The sequence below is a fragment of the Chenopodium quinoa genome, unplaced genomic scaffold (assembly GCF_001683475.1).
Source record: "Chenopodium quinoa cultivar QQ74 unplaced genomic scaffold, ASM168347v1, whole genome shotgun sequence".
In the NCBI taxonomy this organism is placed as follows: Eukaryota; Viridiplantae; Streptophyta; class Magnoliopsida; order Caryophyllales; family Amaranthaceae; genus Chenopodium; species Chenopodium quinoa.
In genome coordinates this window covers 2,567,469-2,590,746 of record NW_018742309.1, presented here as the reverse complement: position 1 = coordinate 2,590,746, position 23,278 = coordinate 2,567,469, and the positions used below count along the sequence as shown (strand labels likewise).

Genomic DNA, 23,278 nt, shown 5'->3' with positions numbered 1-23,278 from the left:
CCCGCAGCCTTGAATGTCACGCCCTCTCCAGGCCATCTCCCAGCCATCTTTAGAAACTGCTATGTAGTTCAGGACACCCCTGTCCGCGCCCGCAGCTATAAGGCCCGCGCCTGCGGCTACCTGTAGCAGCGCGCCCTTTCCTTTGCAGCATCTCCTCTTCCTTTGCAGCATCTCCTCTTCCATTAGTAAGCCACCTTAGCAACTCTAACTTCGTTTGGCAATCCAAAATCCGCCCATTAGTGCTAGGAGCTATCAAAACATAAGAATAGAAGGTAAAAAGTAAAAGAAAAGATAAAAGAGAAGGAAAAACACGAGAGGGAGCTAGAGTAACTAAAATAAAGGCAAAAACGGTAAGAAGAGGTAAAAACAAGTGACAAATCAGGGGAATTCTCTAGTGAAAAACGGTGAAATGGTGGCATAAATGCCACTCATCAATAATATCATATATTATTCATAACCATCTATAAAATATCATATATTTTAAATTTGGCATGAGATAGAATCAATTCTTATTTTAATATGGAAAAATAAATCATATTTATTTTCCATAATCATCTTTACTAATTTAGAAAATTATGTCCTAATTACTAGCCAATCAAATCATTTTAAAATCAATTATGGGATAATCACATTATTTAAGTCAATTATTATCCTTATGAAATATGCTCATCACATCCTAACAAATCCTATCAAAAATTAACAACTTTTATTATGGATAATCACCAAATTAACAACTTTTGAAATTTGATTTTATCCCAAAATAAAAGTATGATTTTATTTTAAAAATATTTTAAAACCAAAAAAAAATTAAATAAAATAAATAAATAAACCTTGGTTGGCAAGTTGAAGCTAGCCACGGTGGTTGGGCGCCTGTTAGGCACCCAAAGCCTTACGGCTGTAGTGGCAGCAATAGCAGTTGTAGCTGTAGGCTACCATGCGTGGCCAACCAAGGCTAGCAACGGTGGCAAGACACCTTACGGTGGCAAGACACCTTACGGTGTCCACTACCCGTAGACAACAACAGTTATGGCGGCAACGTTCAACTTTTTCACGGCTGTTGCCCCTTGTTCGGACCACCTGCCCTCCTACCCTTCCATTTGGACTGACACCCGTCGGCAGCCACCGTGGCTGCGCCACCCAGCCGTGGCTGCCGACCACTTAAATAATTTTTTCTTAAAATTTAATTTGAACAATATTTGTAAAATTAAATTAAATTAGTCCAAAAATTAAAATTAAATCCAATTTAATTTTCAAATATGGTTCATCATAAAATTAATTCCAATTTTATTCTAACTCTTTAAATTAAATCCTTGATCATACACAAAACATTTTTTTTGCATAAATCAATCTAACTAAAATTATGAGGCATAAAACAAATCGAATTCAACCAAAAACAAGCACAAAAATCAAAATTTAGGGTTATGATTTTTTATAAACTCGAAAATTAGGGTTACCGTGTTTGAAAATTTGGAATATATTAGGGCTAAATTCAGTCCATACTTAGGGTATTTTGAGCATAATTAAATCATATTTAATCAATTCCAAGAGTTAATTCACATTTAATACTACCTCCGTTCCTGAAAATTCGACTCACTTACTATTCATGTGGTCAAAATAAAATAACTTTGACGATATTTTATGATTTATACGATCAAATAAACTAAGAATTTTGATCTTATTAGATTCCCCTTATGATAAATTTTTCAAATATCAACTTTTTAAATTTTACTTATACATAGCCAAAGTTATCAATGGTCAAAGATGTTTATTGGAGTCCGTGCAAATGCTAAGTGAGGCGAACTTTCAGGAACAAAGGGTGTTTTGGGTAAAAATACCCAAGCCCACGTGGCCCGACAAGAAGGTGACACGTGTCACCCTAAGAGAGGTTCAAAATGAACCTCTCCTCTTCTGACACGTGGCATCCCCAATGATTGGGAAAAAGACGGCCTTCAAGGCCCAATTCCCGTGATAGCCTACCATTCCGAGGTTTCCGTAACCTAGGATAACAGCACGAATCCCAAGACCCTATAAAAAGGAGATGTTTTCCCTAGGGAACACAGTTTCACACACATTCATTCAACACAAACAAACCAGAGCAATCAATAATTACAGGTTATTAACTCTCACCTCAGGGAATATTCGCGATCTCGGAATCCGAGAAGATACTACTTTACCTTCCATACTTTTTACATTATCCGAACACGTTCTAACTTGATCGTCGGAGGCGGAGCTCCACCAAACAAGAGTCTCCGTTGTTTTGCATGTACAGGCACCCGGAATCCAGTCTTGGTGTTGTAACTCTCCCGAGGGACACAGAAAACCCCAAAACATTTGGCGTCTGTGGGGAGTGTACTACTAAGATGGCTTCACATGAGTCTGCATCGCCCCCTAATGAAAAACAGCCTACAGCCTAAGTTCAGGTCTATTCAGACCAGGACAGTGGTGACGACTTTGTTGTCGACACCTATGCAGCTGCTGACGGTTCACTCATAACCAGGCGTACCAGTCCCAAGGAAAGAATGAAATGGGGAGATGATGAGGCAGGTCCTAATAAGTCATCCGGACAGCCGTGTGGACAACACCAGGCGGCAGAAGACACAGCCCCAATTACTCGAGACAAACTCATGAGATTCATGACAAGTTTCAAGGGGGAAATCAAGGACACGATCGACAAGAAGACGGTTGGCTCTAACAAGGGTCAGTCGGCCAAGAAACCTTCTCTCTTTGAGAAGAACAAACAGGTCAGGGACCGAGAGCCCACTCCGCATCCTAAACCAAAGGAGGGGAATCGCCCCTTGATCGATCTTACTAAAATCTGATTCCCTGAGACAAGGAAGGGGAAGGTCATCCGGCATGTCCACCCGGATGGCTTAAAGAAGACTTATTCTGATGCCCGGATGTTAATCCAGCAGAAGAAAAATAAAAAACATTCCGAGACGGTTTCAACGTCGACTTACCTAGACAAACTTCAAAATACATCAATGATGTATTCACAATCAAACCGAGAGAGTCAGTCACGCAGTTTATCCATTCACACTAGCCCTCAGATAATCCATTCGGCTTCGTATGTGCCACAGCAGCCATACATGCTGTATGGACAACCATACATGCAGCCGGCCCTCTTTAGAGGTCAGGCGGCTGAAATGTTCATTTTATATAGTGATTTACCCCCGTCCCTTGGTCATTTTTAGGAATATTATTGGCTCTTTGGAGCCACTTTTATTACTAATATGCGTTTTCTAGTGTTTTCGTAGTTTTGGTATTGTTTTATAGGAAATTGCAGATTTGAAGCATTTTCCCGAACTTATTTGAGTCACTACGAGCATTGGAGTAGGATCACATTCATATGACCATATTCCGTAGCCTAAGACCGCATTGGAGTAATCAAATCGGTGATTAAGGGATCGGTGAAGAAGAAGAGTTCGTGGCAATGGACCAAGTATTCAAGACCCAAAGAGGAAATGCGAATTGAGCCAAGAACATAGCCCAAGTGAAGAGGTCCAGCTTGCCCGAGAGCTCGCCCGACCGGGTTAGCCCTCGCCTTGAGGCGTGCCCGGCCGGGCTAGGCATATAGAAGAAAGGCTCCCTTCTTTTCTGTCCCGCGCCCGACCGTAAGAAAGTGAAGAAGCCACCGGCAAAAAGGCAGGCCTGACCAGGAGAAGCCCCGCCCGACTGGACGCGTGTTTCTAAGAAGAGTTTTGACGATTTAATTTGTTTTATTTTTATAGGATTTTGTGCTTAAGTATAAGTACATTTTTAAGCTAGATACGATTACTTCTTCTTAAGTTAGTTAATTTCCTGATTTCTAATTTTAAGCTTTGGTTAATACCCTTATTTTCTCTCTACACCTTTGACTTATGCAATTCATTATTTTCCATTTACTTTGGTAACGATTTCTTCCCCTTTTATTTTCAATAATTTAATTGCTTTGATTTTAATATGCTCTATTTAATTGCTTTGCTTAGTTTAGATTTATTCATGCGTGAGTAGTTTCATACTAAGGTTTATGGGGATCCATAAATAATATGAAGCGGTAATTTATTATTGTCAATTGTTAATGCTTTGGTTAATTTCCTATTGATTGATTTACTGCTATGCAATTAGATTAGCGATGGTTTAATTGTATTAGTTATGCAATATTTATTCGAGATTCGAAAGATGAAAATTGATGTTTGGGCTTAGTTTCAATAGGCAGGTTAATTTATAAATGGTTAAGTCAAGATTGGAGAGATGCGATTTAATACCATAGATTAATTCTGTGATTGTAATACGTAGCGGAAGCCCTTTATGATGTGATTAATTGATGCATTGATGATTGATTGTTGTGTTTTACCCTGGAATATTATTTATTGGTGAACCTTTACCCTAAGTCTTTTATTATTGTTTTCCTCCCTTAATCAACTTGCTTTAGTTTAATTATTAGTTAAATTCTCATTAAAAACAACTTGGCTACTTGATAGTTTAGATTATCTTAATTAATTAGGAATAGAAAGACTTGTTTCACTAGGGATTTGACCCTACTTCCCTATCTATTTTAGCTAGTGGTTTTAGGAATTACTTTTGATTAGGTGATACGACTTTAGCATGTCAGCGACACAACACGTCCAGCCTTTGGACTGGCAGCTTCGGCTACTGAAACTTTGGGGAACAGCCTTCCGCGTTCTCCAGGGAAATAACCGAGGCGGAACAGCCGGCCTAGGTTAAAAATGTTATGATGGGTACTTATGATGGTACCACCTACCTAGAAAATAACCTAATGGCCTACACCAACCTCATGTACTTATAGGGGTTGGATGATGCCACCTGATGTCGGTGCTTCCCGGTTACATTGAAGGGCATCGCCCAACGATGGTTTGGCAACCTGCCAGCCTGCTACATTAGTAAGCAGTTGGACCCCAAGAAGTCTGACAGAACAGAGAGTCGGCCTGCTCAGCCGGCTAAAAAAGAAGAGAGCGAGAAGAGAAAAGAAATATGGGTGGTAGATGACTCTGAACATCCAACCCAAAAGAAGTAGAAGAAAAAGTTTAAACCATACGTCCCCAAGTACGAGTTTAACAAGGACTGCTACTCCATCCTCATGGAGATTAAAGACCGGGTGACAATTGAGAAACCGATGGCAATGAAAGGTTCCGCCAAAAACCGAAACAAACACAAGTATTGTCATTTCCAATAAGGACATTGGCCATAACACCAACGACTATTATAGCCTCAAGCGATTGTTGAACCGTCTATCTGATAAAGGGGTGCTGAAGTCCTACATTCTGAAGTCCAAGGTAACCCCGAGGACGAACCATGGACAACCGTCCACAAAGGCAGCCTAACCTACTCATAGTTCGGACACTAATGAAGAGCTGATCTATACCATAGCATGTTGCTTTGCTGGAGGAGGCCCAACCATTCGGGGTACCAAAGACTATATCAGGCGGCTGGATGTTAGCTCAGTTGAAAAGGGTCAGGCGTCTAAAGACACCTTTCCTAAGGTCGTTATTACTGAGAAGGACATGAGCAAGGTCAGGCGACCGCATGATGACCCCATTGTCATTGGATACAAAGTGGCCAACCAGAAGGTAAGTCGGATCCTTATTGACACCGGCAGCTCATCTGACCTTATCAGCCACAAGTGCTTGGAAAAGCTCAAGTACAAGCCCAAGAGTATGCACAAAGTATCTCATCCCTTAATTGGTTTTGGGGGTGGAGTTGTGCATCCGGTAGGACGAATCAAATTACCCATCAAGCTGGGGGAGAAGGGAGAAGGACGCCACATGGTAGTCCGGTTCCTGGTCGTTGAAGAGTTGACCGCCTATAATCTAATATTAGGCCACCCAACCTTGAATTAGTCTAAGGCCGTCATCATTCCATCCCTTATGTTGCTGAAATTTGAGAAAGATGACGGATCTGCGGCTTCCTTAATGAGGATTAGAAGACGGCTAGAGAGTGCTACCTCTCAGACGTTAAGCCTACATTGGCCGCATCCGACCAAGGTGAAGAGCCTATAGACCTTGATGAAGTCAAGGAAGCCGCGCCTGCTACAATAGCAGTCTGCAAAAAGAGAAAGGTCGACCAGTTGGTGGCCGTGAAAAAAGAAAAGCAATAGCAATCACTGACCGGGGAACGATCAGACGAACTCCGTCCACAGCCGGCTGGTGAACACATTGACATTGTTCTGGATGACACACGTCCGGAGCGTACCGTTAAGGTTGGGACGGTTGCTTTTGCAAAGTTGGGTGTAGGCTTGCACAATCTACTGAAGGAAATCAAAGACATCTTTGCCTTTGAAGTAGAAGAGATGTCAGGCGTCAGCCCGGATCTAGCTTTTCATAAGCTTGTCATGGATCCCAAAAAGAAGCCAGTTAGGCAAAAGAAAAGGAACCAAGGTAAGGAAAGAAGTCAGGCAGGAGCTGCCGAAGTAAAGAAGTTGTTGGATGCTGGGTTCATTCGACAATGTTTCTTCCCGGATTTTGTTGCAAATGTTGTTCTTGTAAAAAAGCCGAATGGTACCTGGCGCATGTGTGTTAACTGCACAAATCTGAACAAGGCATGTTCGAAGGATAGTTACCCACTTCCAAAGATCGAGAGTCTAGTCGAATCTACAGCTGGTCATCCCTTATTGAGCTTTATGGACTCCTACTCAGGCTTTCTTCAGATACCCTTGTGGAAGAAAGATCAAGAGAAGACGGCATTTGTCACTAATCAAGGGTTATTCTATTATACTGTGATGCCGTTTGGGTTGAAAAACGCGCCTGCTACCTTTTAAAGAATGATTAATACAGTTTTCATTAATCAAATTGGGAGGAACATAGAGGCGTACATTGATGACATGACAGTCAAATCCAAGCTACATACGGATCATCTTGCTGACCTCCGAGAAACCTTTACCACACTCAAGCGGCACAAGGTCATACTTAATCCCAGGAAGTGTGTCTTTGGTGTTGAGTCTGGGAAGTTTCTCGGATTTCTGATTAATCAAAGGGGGATAGAGGCCAACCCAGAGAATATTCAGGCAGTTATTGACATGAAGTCATCCCGCATTGTCAAAGAAGTTCAAAAATTAACTGGTTGTCTGGCGGCATTAGGGAGATTCCTCGGCCGGTCAGGTGACAAGTGCCTCTATTTCTTCCAAGCAATAAAAAAGAAGACTAGATTTGAATGGGGGAAAGATGCTGAGGTGGCCTTTTAGAAGTTGAATGAACACTTGCACTCGTTTCCAAGGCTTGTTAGCCCTCTGCCACAGGAGGTGCTTTACATATACTTAGCCGTCTCAAACTATGCCCTCAGTGTTGTTCTCCTTGCTGAGAGAGACGCCACCCAGCTCCCAATTTACTTCATCAGTCATGTTCTTCGAAATGCTGAACTACGGTAACCAACCGTTGAAAAGCTCGGCCTTTCTCTTTTCATGGCAGCCAAGAATTTGAAACCTTATTTCCTAGCACATCCGGTTGTGGTCTGCACATACCAACCCCTCAAATGACCAATGACAATTATGGAGTCATCTGGTCGAATGATCAAATGGGCTATTGAAATTCAAAGCCTTAAAATCTCTTTCGAACCAAGGAAGGCAGTAAAGGGACAAGCGTTTTCCGACTTCATTATCTAAATGACAAGGCCGACTAAGCCGGAGAATCTTTACCAATTTTGGAAAGTATACGTAGATGGGAGCTCTACTATGAACTGCTGTGGTGCAGGCGTTATATGTCAATCCCCTAAAGGGAATAAGTATGAATATGCACTACGGTTTAAGTTTCAAGCCTCAAATAATGAGGTAGAATATGAAGCCCTGCTATCCGGTATCAGCATGTGTAAGGCGGCAGGGGCAAGAAAAGTTGACGCATGTTCTAATTCACAATTGATCGTTAGTGAATACCATGGTGACTATGAGGCCACCCATCTGGCCATTATTAAGTATTTGTAGGCAGTCAAAGAAGAGGTTGGGTCACTTGAAGAATTTCATCTAAGTCAGGTGCCCTGATCAGAAAACAATCAAGCAGATACACTTTCAAAACTGGCATCATCCGCCTCCTGTGATACGCCTAGGTCAGTCTTTCGTGAAGTTATGGAAAAAAAAACATTGAACAAAATCCCATTGGAATTCTAGACCGAAGCTCAACCTGGATAGATGGCATCCGGGCTTATCTAGCAGACGACACTTTGTCGGATGCATACCCAGAAGCGGCTGCAATGAAAAAACGTGCTGCAAAATTTGAGATTCACTATGGAGAGCTTTTCAATAAGGGTTATCTGCAACCGCTATTGAAATGTATCACCCTAGAAAGGAGAAAAGAGGTTCTAGAGGATCTGCACTCGGGTTTTTGTGCAATACACATAGGCGACAGGTCTCTAGCAAAAAGGGTCATGCGGCAAGGCTATTTTTGGCCCACTCTTGAGGCAGACGCCATGGAAATGGTGAAAAAATGTGATAAGTGTCAAAGATATAGCAGGCTCATACACCGTCCGGCCACTAACCTGACGACCATTCACAACCTGGTATCATTCGCAAAATGCGGCATGGACATTATGGGTCCGTATAAGCCCGCTACAGGAAGACGACAATATATTCTAGTTGCTGTTGACTACTTCACCAAATGGGTAGAAGCAGGGGAGGTCAAAGGCATCAAGACAAAAGATGTTATCTCTTTCATCTGAAGGAATATCATCATCTGGTTTGGGGTACCTATGTCTATGGTCTTTGACAATGGCCCTCAGTTTGAGACGTCTACCCTCAAGAATTGGTTGGGAAATCAAGGGATCTCACATTGCTTTGCATCAGTCATTTGTCCCTAAGCAAACGGCCAGGTTGAAGCCTTTAACAAGCTTATCTCATACGGCATTAAGAAGAAAATTGTAAGGGCTGGCGGTCTATGTGCAGATGAGTTGCCTCATGTCCTATGGGCCATCAGAATAACTGAAAAAAGGAGCAACCGGTGAAACCCTGTTTCTTATGATATACGGTGCAGAAGTCGTCTTTCCTATTGAGCACAAAGAGCCGATTCTTCGAGCCATGCTTTATGACGAAAAGGCTAACTAGGAGGCCATGCGGCTAGCATTGGACTCACTCCCGGAGCGCAGGGGCAATGCCGCCTTGCGTCATTAGATTTACCGTCTGAGAATGATAAGAGCCTAAAACAAAAGAGTACACAAACAGCCGTTGAAAGTAGGGGACTTTGTGTTACGGAAAATGAAGGCAATCGGTAGGGCAAATGAGCAAGGAAAGTTGACTCCCAATTAGGAAGGCCACTACCGGATCTATGAATAAGTAAGAGGCAGCACCTACCGCCTGGAAACTTCAGACGGCGGACAGCTAGCCAGAACTTGGAATGTAGACCACTTAAAAAAGTACTACTTCTAAAACTTCAAAAATTTTGTAAATAATGTTTATCAATGAAAAGTTGTTCTTTATTTTCAATAATATTTTTGCTTTCTGTATAAAATACCGTATGTGCAATGTACAAACGGACTTGTTAAAATTTTACGTCTGCTCCAACATGAGTAGATATAAGCTAAGTCTAAAAACTTATCAGCTATGTATAGTTCCTTATAGAACACCCTGATGAGGACAATGGTCAGATGATACTAAAAATCGTCTACTTCAACATGAGTAGGCAACCGGCGACGCCCATCCGGTTGAATTCGTCATAAAGAGCATCTCCCATTCAGGTGGCACATTGCTCTATAAACTTAAAAACAAATGGCCCTACCGATTGTTTGGATTAAGATAACTCGCAGCCGTTTGAATGATCACGTGAAATCTTGATAACATAGGTTACCTTCTGTAATAAACGGTGACCGGTAGCTATCCTGGTTGGATATAACCTGCTATTACTAAGAGGCAATATAAACGGTTAAATTTGAGGATCTAAGCTAAGCTAAAAACTTAGCAGCTATAAAATACTCGTTAAAAGCAATTACACAAGGCCAATGGTCGTCTGCTATTAAACGATAATTTGTCCGCTCCAACAAGAGCAAGACATCCGGCGAAAGCCCCACATAGTGAATTCGTCAACCGGATGCTCAATGGACGACTGTTCGCTTGGTTTGAGGCAATCACCTTGGTGATTTATTGACCCACTTTTAAAACCAAGCATACATCCGTTTAGGGGAAAATACATCTGGTACATCCGATAACCGCATGTATTAGGCTGTGTACTTGGAAAAATATACGCATATTACAACCGACTTAGTCGGCAAATCATATAATAAAAACCGACCAAAAGGCCGGGAGTAATTGTCTAACCGGATCTACGTTCAGGAAAAGGAAATTGTCAAAGAAAGTACAAAAACATATAATACTCGGCATAGAGGCCGGAAATAGAGACAGCTACTAAAAGCTGATATTTACTGAGACGGGGTCGTGGGCACATCCTTCGTAGGTGGAGTAAGAGCAAAGTTCACATGGGCTTCATCTTCATGTTGCTCTTCCTCCTTATCCTCCCCTGCGCCATCAACAGCCTCCTCGTCGTCTGAGAGCTCCTTTTTGAGCCACTCCTGAAACAGCTCCAGCTTCGGCTTCCCTTCAACCCCTGCCGTGAGAACAAGATCTGCGTGTCTGTAGGCCAGGTTCTAGGCGTCATACTCAGCATCCGGATACACGAGCTCCCAGGCCATCTTCATCCGGTTCTCGTAGTCTTCCTCATTCTTCTCATTGAGCCGGCTCTGCTCAGCCTCCAAGGTTGCCCTGAAGTTGTCCCGGGAAGCAGTCATCTCCTTCTTCAGACGGTGGACGTCTGCTTTGAGAGTGACATTCTCCCGGTTGGTCTCCTCCAAAGATTTGAGGCCCGTTTGAGCAATTTTGAGCTCAGTATCTAGATTTGAGGCCTTAAAGTTTACCTCAGAAAGGGCAGTTGTAAGTTGTTTGATGGAGTCCGCCTACGATAAGAGCTCTGCTTTAGTCTGAAGGTCATGTATTAACATTGAATATTGAGCTACATTAGTAGACTCAGACGCCTCTCTTTTGGCTCGCCTTAACTCTTCCTGTTTTCGAGCATACAACTTTTTTAGCCCCTTTACTCGCAGCATCATCTGTATTCATGCAAACGGTGTTAGAAAAGCAACCGGCAATATACTTAGAAAAATGTGAGTAAAGCTATTTTACCTCATACAACAGAGAGAGGATCCGTTCAACGTTGAACGCCTGGATCTCAAGGATGGCCTCCTTGTCCTCCTTTGGGACAGCCCTCAGCATGGCTTTAGAGAACTGTTGCACATCCGGCTACCGGGAGGATTGATCTGCACCAGCAGTTAGATATGGTGAGAAAGTAAATAGGCGCCACCAATAGACCGTCGACTGCCCGAAGAATCCTCTTATTGAAGCTGAGAATATGACTTGACGCGCATGGGCCAACCCAGCTCAAAGGGAGAGAGTTGAGGGGGTCAACAGTACCTTGGGGATAAGGTTATGAGCTCAGATCGCCTACAGCCACTTTAGAACTGCTTGCAGCTTTGGCTGGCTGGCCACCCTTCGGCACTTCAGAAGCACCCGAATGGTTAGAAAGGTCTATCCCAAGACCAGCATTTCTGATTCTTTTCCCCCCAACGGTCAAACGGCCCTTCCCAAGCGAAAGCTCAAATTTCGTTTGAGTAGAAGTTACTTTTATAGATTTGTTAGTGCTGGTGACCTCGTCACCCAGCCTCCACCTAATTAACTTGGAAAGGGATCCACGAGCTCCTTTGTCTCCATTTTGAAAAATGAACCAGATTTTAAACATACAGTCGGAACCAGGCATTAATCATACAGCCGGTTCATAACCGTCTGTATACATAAATGAGTCATTGGGGGAGAAGCTGGGGCAGGCGGTTTATACCTAGCCTTTAGCCGCCAGTGCGGCTTTTTTCTTCTTCGCATTTTCTCTGCGAAGGTCTGCTGTAGAACGAGCAGGTGTTTTGTTTTCTGAAAGCATCTATCTGGCAGTTTCTGCAAAAGGGAACCGTCTGTCAGATTATCAAGCAGACAAAAGTAATCGCAAGCTAGAAACATTAAAGACAGCATAACATTGCCGAATGCATGCATCAACGTACGTTTGTCAAACTGGGTACTCCAACAGGAGGCGGACAAGAACTCCTCATCTCTCAAAAATTCATGCTTGGGTACCCAGTTCTTGGGTAAACTGATTAACTCCCCGGATAAGAGAGTGGTGGTTGTTAGTTCAAAAAACCGCAGCTCTATTATTTTTTCATAGTCGTCATCCGGGACCTGAGGAAGTTGCATTTCTGCCTCAATAAATCCGGCTTCTTGTTGTAAGTGCGATATAAGAAGTTCTCACGCCGCTTGGGGGCAGAAACCAGATAAAACTGGTTCTTCCAATTGGACCACTTAAACGATTTGTCTAGGGTCATCAAGTAATTGGGATAGGTAGTCAAGGTGTACCACTCTCTCTAGTCGCCTCGACTACGACTCATGTAGTGCATGTGGGCAAAGGCCTCCTATCCGGTGTGGAGACCCTGTATCTCACAGGCGGCGATGTAACCAAGAATGTTAACCCAAGAATTTGGGGTTAACTGCCACACTCCCAGGTCGTATCCTCTTATGATAGCCTTGAGTGAGTCATGAAAGGGGAAGCGAAGACCGACTAGGAAAGCCGGCTCATAGCAGTCGAAGAAATTGTTGGCGTTTGGCTGGTAATCCTCCCAGGAAATCGTACCCAATTCAGGCGGCATCAGGATGATATAACCCTCGCCAAGAGGATGTTTAGACTTGAAAACTTCCAGGTGCTTTTCCATGTTTTCCCTGTCTTTCGCAGAAACATGGATCCAGAATAGATCCCCCTCATTGTTCCATTTTAACCTCTCCTCTGCCTCGCTATCCTTATCCGGTGATGGTGAGCTGCTGCTCTCTTCAGAGCTAGACCTAGAGGCGGACTCACCCCCGCTTCTCTTAGGGACAGCCTCAACCGCCTCCTAAGAGCCAGACACCGAGGCGACTTCTTCACCGTCTCCATCCTCTGATCTAAGTATCCCGTCACTAGGAGTGCTAGGTGCACCCGGAGGGGATCCTATTGCCTATTCAACCTGTTCTATCTCAGGCAGCACAACTTCTGTGCTCTCTTCCCTATAATCCAGATCTACAGCCATCCATCTAGTCCGAGCCATAGTGTCCTGCACAAACACGGAGACGGTCGGATTTGGAGATGAACAAGAGTGATCCAAGCACCTAGAGGCGGCACCCCAAGTCCTAGACTCAGTCGTACCAAGGGACCGGCTGCCTACTAAATTAGGTTGTGCCGTGTGTGATGTTGGTGAATCCATTTATGGAATGATATGTACACAAACGGAAAAGTATGAAAGAGTTGAGAGGGGGAGAGACGGTACCTCAGAGATGTACTGAAAATGAAGTCAAGCGTTGACCGGTTGTAAACTTGCAGGTGGAAATCAAACAGTTGCTTGCAAGATGCACAAACGGTTAACCGGAGTACCCCCTTGAAAAAGAGAATTGTTTGGAGAGTACTCAGGCGATTCTCAGAAATTCTCCTCTATCAAAAGTACAAAAGTTTTACCGGCGATAACTAGTTGGTAAAAAGAGACAATTGTCCAGAAGATACACAGACGATTGTCGGATACACAGACGGTTGTCAGATATTTTCTCTATAGAAACGGATGACTTTCTTTCTAAATTTTAGAAATGACCGAAAAAAGAGGAGTGTAAAATGCTATTTATGGAAGGGTAATTTCAGGGGCATCCCCGTAATTTCCCCGGAAGATGAACGATTAAAACCATTCACCAATACCTAAGTGACAAGTGTCACAGGCGCCACACTTGTGACGGGCAAATGTTTTGGGTAAAAATACCCAAGGCCACGTGGCCCAATAAGATGGTGACACGTGTCACTCTAAGAGAGGTTCAAATTGAACCTCTCCTCTACTGACACGTGGCATCCCCAATGATTGGGAAAAAAACGGTCTTCAAGGCCTAATTCCCGTGATAGCCTACCATTCCTAGATTTCCGTAACCTGAGATAACGGCACAAATCCCAAGACCCTATAAAAGGGAGATGTTCCCCCTAGGGAACACAGATCCACACACATTCATTTAACACAAACAAACCAGAGCAGTCAATGATTACAGGTTATTAACTCTCACCTCAGAGAATATTCCCGATCTCGAAATCTGAGAAGATACTACTTTACCGCCTTCCGCAATTTTTACATCATCCGAACATGTTTTAACTTGATCGTCGGAGGCGGAGCTCCACCCAAACGGAGTCTCCGTTGATTTGCAGGTACAGGCACCGTGTTATAACTCTCCCGAGGGTCACAGAAAACCCCGAAACAGAGGGAGTATAATAATTGAACCATAATTCAATTAATTCTCCCTCTTAATTGATTATAAAATTATGAACATAGACTTCAAATAATCATATTAATATAATCAAGCGTGTTCATGCAAGAGGCTATCTGATACCACTTGTTTCGGGGTTTTCTGAGGTGTCCTGCGGGAGAGCTACAGCACCGGAAATGCACGCTGACTTTTGTACCTGCAAAACCACGAAACTCCAGTTGGGTGGAGTTCCGCCTCCGAAGATCAAGTTAGTATGATTCCGGGTGGGATTACGTGCGGAAGGTAAACGGGTATTTGTCTCGGATTCCGGGAGATTCCGCAATTAATATTGCTCGGGTTTGGTGTGCGTATTTATGAATGCCAATAAATGAGGATGATTCCTCTATTTATAGCAGATGAAGATCTGCTCCCCATTAGGGGTACAATGCCACGTGGCACCCACTGGTTGGATGCCCATGGTGATATAAGGAGGTGACACGTGTCAGGCCCTCATTGGGCCACATGTCTAGGGTAATTTTTACCCTAAACACCACTGTAAGGATTTAGGTACTCTAAGCGGAATTTCATGAATCATATTCATACGCACCTAAAACAAGATCGTATGCATAACACACAAGAATCACATAATTATATCTTTGAAGCGTGATTTCCGCATAGCAAGTTGATTGACAATTAGGGAAAGAATGAGCCCCAAGTGTTGCTCCTCGACTTAGTCCACGAGATTCGAATGAGTCGTCCACCAATACTAGATTGGTCGAGTGAAAGGGAAACACCACGATCACCATCTTTATGGACAACCGGCACCACCACGATCCACCACCACCACCGTACACACACTGACGCAAGGAGAGGAGAGAGAGCCTTGAGAGAGAAAGGAGAGTTTGAGAGAGGCTTGTCTTGGGTTTGCTAATTATAAATTGATATTATTGATCATTAAATGTTATGTTCAACCCTAAGCACCTAGTCCATTTATAATCTAAACCTACCCACATGGCCGGCCACCTAGGGGAGAAGGCCCGTCATGGACCTCTTCCTCTAATGCTCAATCTAGGCCCTTTGTGTGATCTCATAAGATCTGTTTAGTTGGGCTTTAGACTATTTTACTAGCCCAAGATCATTAGTACCTCTAGTTATAATATAACGACGACCCAAAAGAACAAAGTTAATTATCTCCATAATTCGATCCATTATATATCAAGTAATTGCACTTGACGAAGACATAAATCCTTCGGTTCTTGCCTTTAAACAACTGAATCCTTATTGTGTTCAACAACATGGAAAAAAATGAAATCCATATCGTACAGGTTAAACTAAAAACTCCTATGCACAGTAGCATCTCTTGAGACGAATGAGGTTGAAATTGGCTGCTCCTTGATCCGTGACAAAAGGATAGATACTTGCTCAGTTGCCAAATCTAAGCGCTCCATTGACTTGGAAGACTCTGAAACCAAGGTAGATACCATGCTCTGCAACCGTATAACTTTTTCTCCATGGTCAGTAGGGGTGCTCTGAAGCTTAAAGGCAGATGAATTGAATCGTCGCCATCTCTGTGGAAGATATCTTTCAAGGATCTGAAAGCAATTTCCAGTGGAAAGAACACGAAGGGCATGCCGACATAGGATACCCGAGAATTTAAACAGATCACAGCTACAACTAATGATACCTAGTTGTAGGTCCCAGTACACTTTCCGACCTCCTTGGAGTTTAGTGTGATGTCGTACAAGAAAACCATCTTCAATTTGGAAAGAAGCATAGTGGGCAGCCAAAACAAGTTGCTCCTGAAGCTTGGTGAATGCAAAGGGTGTGAGGACTGAGGCAGCATGGGCTTCCATTGGTGCTCCAGTTTTCAGGTTAATATTTTGTAAATTCTGTTGCATTGTTCGTTGCTCACCGGCCTGATCTTTAAAATCAACTGCTACAGCAACCTGTTAAGAAAAGCCAAAGATACTTATTTCTACTTTAAGCAATCGCAAACAGATCTCCAGGAAAATTGACAGGAAAATTGACAAAACTGTAGGCACAAGGGACACATCTTAGCAAATTAGCACTTGTAAAAGACACATTTAGCCATAATGATAACCCCACTAAGTATTTCTAAGAACTATACACTCAATCAGTATTCCTAATCCAATATTTGGTAGCTGGCAACAAAACAAAACACATAAACCCTAATACTAGCAAGAATGCAAAAGGGTAGAATCAAAAAATGGTTACCTGATCTAGTGGCAAGAACTTGTCCTAACAATGAATAGATGTTCCATTATAGTTTTAGGATCTTCAATAGTATCACCAGTCTAAATAGATCAAAGTAGAGCTGCCCATAAAGATGGAAAAAAAAAGCTTACTTTTCAATAAATCATGACAATAGAAAACTTTTGGTGTGAAGAACATGTGTCACCCAAAGATGTACTTTTGCTAGACATACAAATGTATTAAAAATAGATGGATTAGCAGCTGAAACGAATCTAAACATATCTGGAACTAAAACAAAACATGAAAATTCAGCTCAGGATCCCTAGGTGTAGACACCTAATTGTGTCTCCCATAAATACCTGATGATTTAACAATCCTCTAGTAAAGTTAAGGAATTTGGATCAAATAAAGCATTGATTCCATTATTGATTTATAACAATGAAATCCTGACACCTGAATGCTTCATGTAGATCTTTCCCAGTCCCATACTTTTTTATTCATCATTAAATTCCAATTTTTGATTGTTATTAAGTATGAATACAAATATGAGCCATTGAAGTTCATCTATCTTCATTTATTTTAGTGCGAGCCAAATATAATTGAGAACAATAAATATATATATATATATATATATATATATATATATATATATATAATAATAATAAAAAAATAAAAATAAAAAGTTAGCTTAGAGTTTAATAATTATGCTTGTACCCTTGAAATTTCAATCTCCATTTCTAGAGGAATCTTGTTCTTCCATCCCCACAATCCCCTTCATAGCCCTTCTCTCATCGCCTAATCACTCCACAACCAAAACATCTCCCGCACCTTTTAAACCTCAATTGACCCAATGATAGACACCACACCCTACCTCATCACCCTCCCCTTTCCATCATTTAACCAAACCTACAGAGATCATAAATCCCAAATAAGACATATCGTACACTCATTAAAGGACCGAGGTACTTTACACCATTACCTCAGCAATCATTTTCGGGGAACCGTTCCCAAAGCCACCACCACATTCACTAACCTTAAAATAAGTCCCTCCTATCTACCAACTTAAATAACATTCCTATCTTTTACGCTTTGAGAGTCAAAGTCCAGGTCAAGCCACAAACAAAAACATATAACAGATTAGTCCAAACTTGGAGCTACCATATCCAATAATCCATTCTAATATCCAGTTTCATGCTCCCTAAAGAGCAATTAATTACAAAGTAAATGACATTTAATTGAGTACAACTTTCCATTTGATTTTCCATTTTCCATGTTTTTCCCCATTGTTCAAAAAATGGAATGGAAAAGTCATTTCACACTCTATCTTTTTGAAGCAATACTGAAGAACAAGCATAGACAAATCTTTGCTGCAAGAGAGAGTTGCTATAACACATAATCTATCTAACTTTAATGGACATGAGTAACACAACTTGACCACAAAAGTCAAGCCAAAAAGCACCATAACTAAAGTTTGAAAAACTGCTAAAAGTCCACGTAGTGACAAAAGAAATAGATATGACTTCAAATTATTTGTTCAAAGAGGATTTGGGGTGTTAACCCGTGATGACATGAAAGTGGGACATGTGCTAGATAACCAATCAAAGTTGCAGATAAACACGAATAATCAATGAAGTATAGTCACACAGTAATGGACACAAGCAATAAATGGAAACTTACTTGTTCCACAAAATGAGGAAGCCGAGTTTGTGCGCTAAGAAAACGTTGGATAAAAGCATTAATTGACTTCGATTGGCCGGTATTAGTCAATCCAGCCATGAAATGGCTTCTTAAGTATGATACGGCCCAAAGTGACCTCAAGGCAAACAAATTGGCAATATGTCTGTTAGAGTGTAAACCAAAAGAATAAATCATATCCCTCCAACCCAACTCAAACTCATCAATGGACTCTAAGTTATAGAGTCGATAGAACTCTTCCTTCCACTCATTGTATCTTTCCCCAAGGACAGAATTAAACCAGGAGGGAAACTTTGCTACAATGAGCCATATGCACAACGCATGTTTAGTAGTAGGCATCTCCGCTGTCACTGCTTCTTTCAGGCACATATTTTGATCAGTCAATATTGTTTGTGGAGCCTTTCCATTCATGAAGTCTAGAAATACCTACACGGAAAAAAGAATCAAATTAAGAAACAAAAAAAATTTGATGAACATGAACACTCAAGTTCAAGTACATCGCACGGCAAAGGACCACATTCTCATGAGATAATATAAACTTAAGCTAATAATTTATATAATATGCCATAAAGTGTTAGTTTCTCCCAACACATATATGCAATATTATCAAGTCATTACATAGCATCAACTAGAAGTTTATATTAACAAGCATTGTAAAATTACCCACCAACCAGATGAATGGGACATGTATGACACAAAGGGAATAAGGTAAAGATATAACAGGAGTGGTATAAGATAGGCAGAGATGTACCTTTAAAGCCCATGATAATGAGCTCAAATTTTCCTCACGCAAAAGTACACAGCTAAAGAAACAAGGCATTCCATAATTATTTACTCCAATCCATATTCCAAGGGGCATATCAAAAGCAGTCAATCGATGTGTAGTATCGAAGACAACTGCATCACCAAACATCTCATATGCTTCAACTGATGAAGCATAAGACCACGCAATATTCTCTAGATTGTTGTTCAAATCCAAAGTGTACTCAAATCTAAAACTACGATCCTTTTCCTTAATGTTACTGCACATTTTCAGGAGGTCCATACTGTCCTCTTCTGGATCCAATTTCCTAAATGACTGAATTAAGTTCCGAACATCCTTCTCCGTAAATGGAAGGTACCCAGGTTCTACACATTTTTCTAGCTCCAACAGCTTCATCATCTGCTGCACAGAAATTCCCGTCTTGGCATACATAAAAATTCGGCTTTTATCATTTTCTGATATATTCCGGTAAGCAGGCAAGAAACGAACCTGATTAGGTTCCAACAATTCGTGATTATGGTGATCAACAAAACCAGTTACACGCCATTCAGAAATACCCAATTCAGTTGTCTTGCTAATCCTCAAGTATGCTTGACACCCACAACGTGAAGATTTCCTATTTCTTTGGGGCTTATTCTCATTAGCAACTTTGACCGGGCTATTGCCAGCACGGTGGCAAACAAAGTACCGTCTAGTTAAACCTTTCCCAACACCATCCTTTCCTTCAGTTCGATGACGACGAATTGAAAACCCACATCTCTTAGCAAATTCACTATAAAATTCATAAGCAGAATCATGTGAAGTAAATCTCTGGCCAATATAAGGAACAACCTCATTTGTAAGTTCTAAAGAAAGGCCAGTTTCATTAGGCAAATCATCAGCGCTACTTATATCATCTAGTGATAATGATCTCTGATCTGAAGGATCGTCGTAAACCACTACTGGATGAATATCCTCTTGATGAGATAAGATATTCTTCTCACAACCCAAATCAAGCAGCGAAACCACCGACATTTTAGCGAAGAATACGAACAAATGCAAAAACCAAGATAGTAAATTCAATAGAAATAAGCAATTGAATTCCAGACTCACTCATTTTTTGTACAATTCAGCTGTAACGGTCGTTTCCCCTGTCGTCGAAGAATCATCGTCTTTGTCTCCGTCTTCTTTGAAGTTGCCGGCAGTATGTTTATTGATAATGCAGTGCTGCCACCTTGCAATTATGCAGTTAGGGGTCTCGGGGTAAATTTGTTGGGAAATTCCTAATGTATAACTGTGATCCCAAATTGGTTTTTTGCAAAACAAAGACACAAAACCCGCAAATTTCATCATTATTTGCAGTGAACATACGCTAAATCAGACTGAATAATTCAACAACAACACATCAAATTTTACAAGCAAAAATAGGTAAGAACTTCTAGTTACAATTGAACAAAATACCCAAAAACCATAGTAAACAATTTCAAATGGCAGAACCCTGAAATCAAAACCCACAAAAAAATTGAAACTAAATTCAAGTAAATAAAGAGGAGTTTAATCATATACCTGAAATACGACGAAAACGAAGAGTGACAGAGAGAACCGTGTTGATGATGCACGAAATCAGAGGAGGAGGAAGAATCGCAGAGGGAGAAAGAGGAAGAGAGAGTAGCAGAAAGAGGGACGGAGCTAATGATATCAGTTATGAATTAGCTCTCCTTCAAACTATCAGCTATCAGCTGAAATTGTTGTTTCATACGAGTAGATAGGGGTGTACACCGGTCCAAAACCGGACCGGACCTGGACCGGACCTGTTTGGACCGGGGACCTGAATTGGGTAATTATGAGGACCGGGGACCGGACCTGAATTAACAGGTCCGGTTCCGGGCCAGACCTGAAAAATCAGGTCCGGTCCGGGTTTGGACCTGAATGGACCTGTTTTGTGTCTTTTTCGTTTTTTTTTTTAATACAAAACCTGTTGGACCTGCATATGGACCTGTTTTGTGATTTTTAGACCTGTTGCATAATTTAATAATTACATACAAACCAAAAATACCAAAAATACTTGTGTCCACCGAAAACTACATAAAGTCTATAAAGTCCCGATTCTCAAACACCAAAAATACAAATGAGTCCACCGAAAATACAAATAAGTCCACGAAAACTCATAAAATTACATAATCTTAAGTCATTAAGGTATTTGTGGCCCATATCTTCCATACTTTCAATTTGGGTTTCTGGCAGGAAGCCCTGAGGCATCCATAGTAAGACAACTTCCATCTCTTTGAACTTGTAATCTTTTGGAAACACAGAACAATAAGCAAAGACACGCTTCAAATGATATGGCATATGATGGTAACTCAGCCTGAGAACAGGTAAAACACTGCTCTTCTTCTTCTTCTTCTGTAAAAGACTCCTTATTCAATCTTTTTTTTTTTTTTTTTTTTTACAAAAACTAGTATCTAATATTCTAACTAGTATTATCGCAATTAGGGAGAAAAGTAAAATTAGCAAGGTAGCAGCACAAACCATATTGTCTAGAATCCCTTGGTGAGAGTGATCATCTTGATCTTGATCTTCCTCCGCCTTTTCCAACTCGTAACGCTGGGCTTCAATTGCGAAATGATCCAAGATATCCTCCATGTCGTAAGCTAAATCTTGGAGATCATTTAGCCATAACTTGACAGGTTTGCTGTGAAACTGCTGCAGCTCAGCATCCTCCAACAGAGCTTCCAACACAGTAAGTTGCGTTTTCCATTTATTGATAGTTTTGGGCAGATCAAATCCGCCAATCAGCTTCAAGAACTTCTTCCCTCCAGTTTACAGCATCTGCTCAAACAACACCTGCAGAAATGCTGACAGAAATGTCTCACCAATGGCCATCCTTGATCAAATCAGCTACTCAGATATGAGAATTTGTTTATTTTGTGCTCTAGGTGTAATAGAGTTGGCCATAAGCAGATACTTTCTCTTTGAATCCTTATATGTCTGTTCCTTTTTTGGTTGACAAGAGTGGGTTATGTAAGTCTGCTATATTGCTTGCCCAGAATCTCTCAAACATGAATATTGGCCTAAAGAGAACTGAAAAATTTAGAACAACCACAGTGAATCTCAAGAGTTTTTTCAAAACCATCGACCCACCTCAACCCCAGAACATTCAATCCAACAAAAGACCCCGTGAGTTTGCTACTCCATCCTTCTCACCTTTGAAAAGGAGGAAATCACAATCGGAACCAACAGTACACATTTAACCTTGCTCCAAATGAATCGAGCCAAACACCAATCCAACCCAATTTCTCAATCCACAAAAAACCCCTACACGCTCCGAAACAGAACCAACATTGCCCTGACTCCTTTCAACCACTCCAAAACCCCCTCCAATCCAAAACACCACCCAGCCACCCCGAAAACCCATCTCCACTCTCGGTGACCCTACCAGCCACCACGAAAACCCCATCTCCACTCCCGACAACCCCATCAACATTCACAATTTTCCATCCAGCCATCCCAAAAACCCCAGCTCACCACCCCAACCCACCCCACCCCACCCCACTGCCACCCCTTAACCCTTAACCCCCACACACCAGAACCGTACCACCGTAACCCCACCATAACCCCACCCCAACCCACCCTACCACACAAATTTTCGCACTAAATTAATCTTAATAATCATAATAAACACAAAATTTTGAACTAAATTTCGCACTTGAACCCTAAACCCTAAACTTCTTAATTCTAATGAACCCTAAACTCAAAAAAACCAAAAAAAAAAAACAGAAATTCGAAAGAGATGAACTAAAAATAAGAAATTCAACATGCAAACATCAAACAATCATTAAAAGCAATTGAAAATTTGAAACAAGAATAAACATATAAATTCTCACACTTAATTTATTATTTCGAATTAAAAATACCAAAATTATAAGCAAATACTTACCAGATATTATCGGTGTGCATCGCCTGAGAGAATGAGGGAGGTGTCGGCAGTGGGCGGTGGCCGGAGCGAGTTGGGACAGCCGGACAGCCGCGTTGAGAAGTTGAGATTGAGGGAGGCTGAGAGTTTGGGCTTAGGGAGTTAGGGTTAGAACTTAAAAATATGAAAGAGATTGAGGGAGGCTGAGAGAATCAGATTTTTTTTTTTTTTTTTTTTTTTTTTTTTTTTTAATTACGATTTCCCGGGTTTCAGGTCCGGACCTGAAAACCCCGGGTTTGGACCGGGTCCGGACCGGGACCGGGAACCTGGATTTTTAAGAACCGGGACCGGACCTGAATCAACAGGTCCGGGTCAGGTCCGGTCCGGTTCAGGTCGGTTCAGGTCCGGTTTCAGGTCCGGGCCAATTTTTGTAGACCCCTACGAGTAGATGTAAATTAGCTCTCCTCCC

At 41.7% G+C, this 23,278-nt stretch overlaps 1 protein-coding gene and 1 long non-coding RNA gene across 4 annotated transcripts; one reads left to right on the top strand and one right to left on the bottom strand.

Annotated features, from left to right (window-relative positions):
• Window positions 1-15,432: 15,432 nt before the first annotated feature.
• On the bottom strand, window positions 15,433-20,627 carry LOC110688066 (protein FAR1-RELATED SEQUENCE 11-like). 3 transcript variants are annotated; one of them, XM_021864754.1, is made up of 5 exons: window positions 20,463-20,627; window positions 20,010-20,190; window positions 18,906-19,689; window positions 18,137-18,580; window positions 15,433-16,191 (listed from the first exon to the last, which is right to left on the bottom strand). In XM_021864754.1, the coding sequence occupies exons 2-5, from the start codon at window positions 20,063-20,065 to the stop codon at window positions 15,577-15,579; spliced, it is 1,899 nt and encodes a 632-aa protein (XP_021720446.1). In that variant the 5' UTR covers window positions 20,066-20,190; window positions 20,463-20,627; the 3' UTR covers window positions 15,433-15,576. The 3 variants fall into 3 exon arrangements, with proteins under 3 accessions (XP_021720446.1, XP_021720453.1, XP_021720439.1); XM_021864761.1 differs by having other exon boundaries at window positions 20,010-20,130; XM_021864747.1 differs by having other exon boundaries at window positions 18,906-20,190.
• Window positions 20,628-21,003: 376 nt separating this feature from the next.
• On the top strand, window positions 21,004-22,670 carry LOC110688059. The gene is made up of 2 exons (XR_002504502.1): window positions 21,004-21,271; window positions 21,390-22,670. It is a non-coding gene; the product is annotated as an uncharacterized LOC110688059 (long non-coding RNA).
• The last annotated feature ends 608 nt before the right edge of the window (window positions 22,671-23,278 follow it).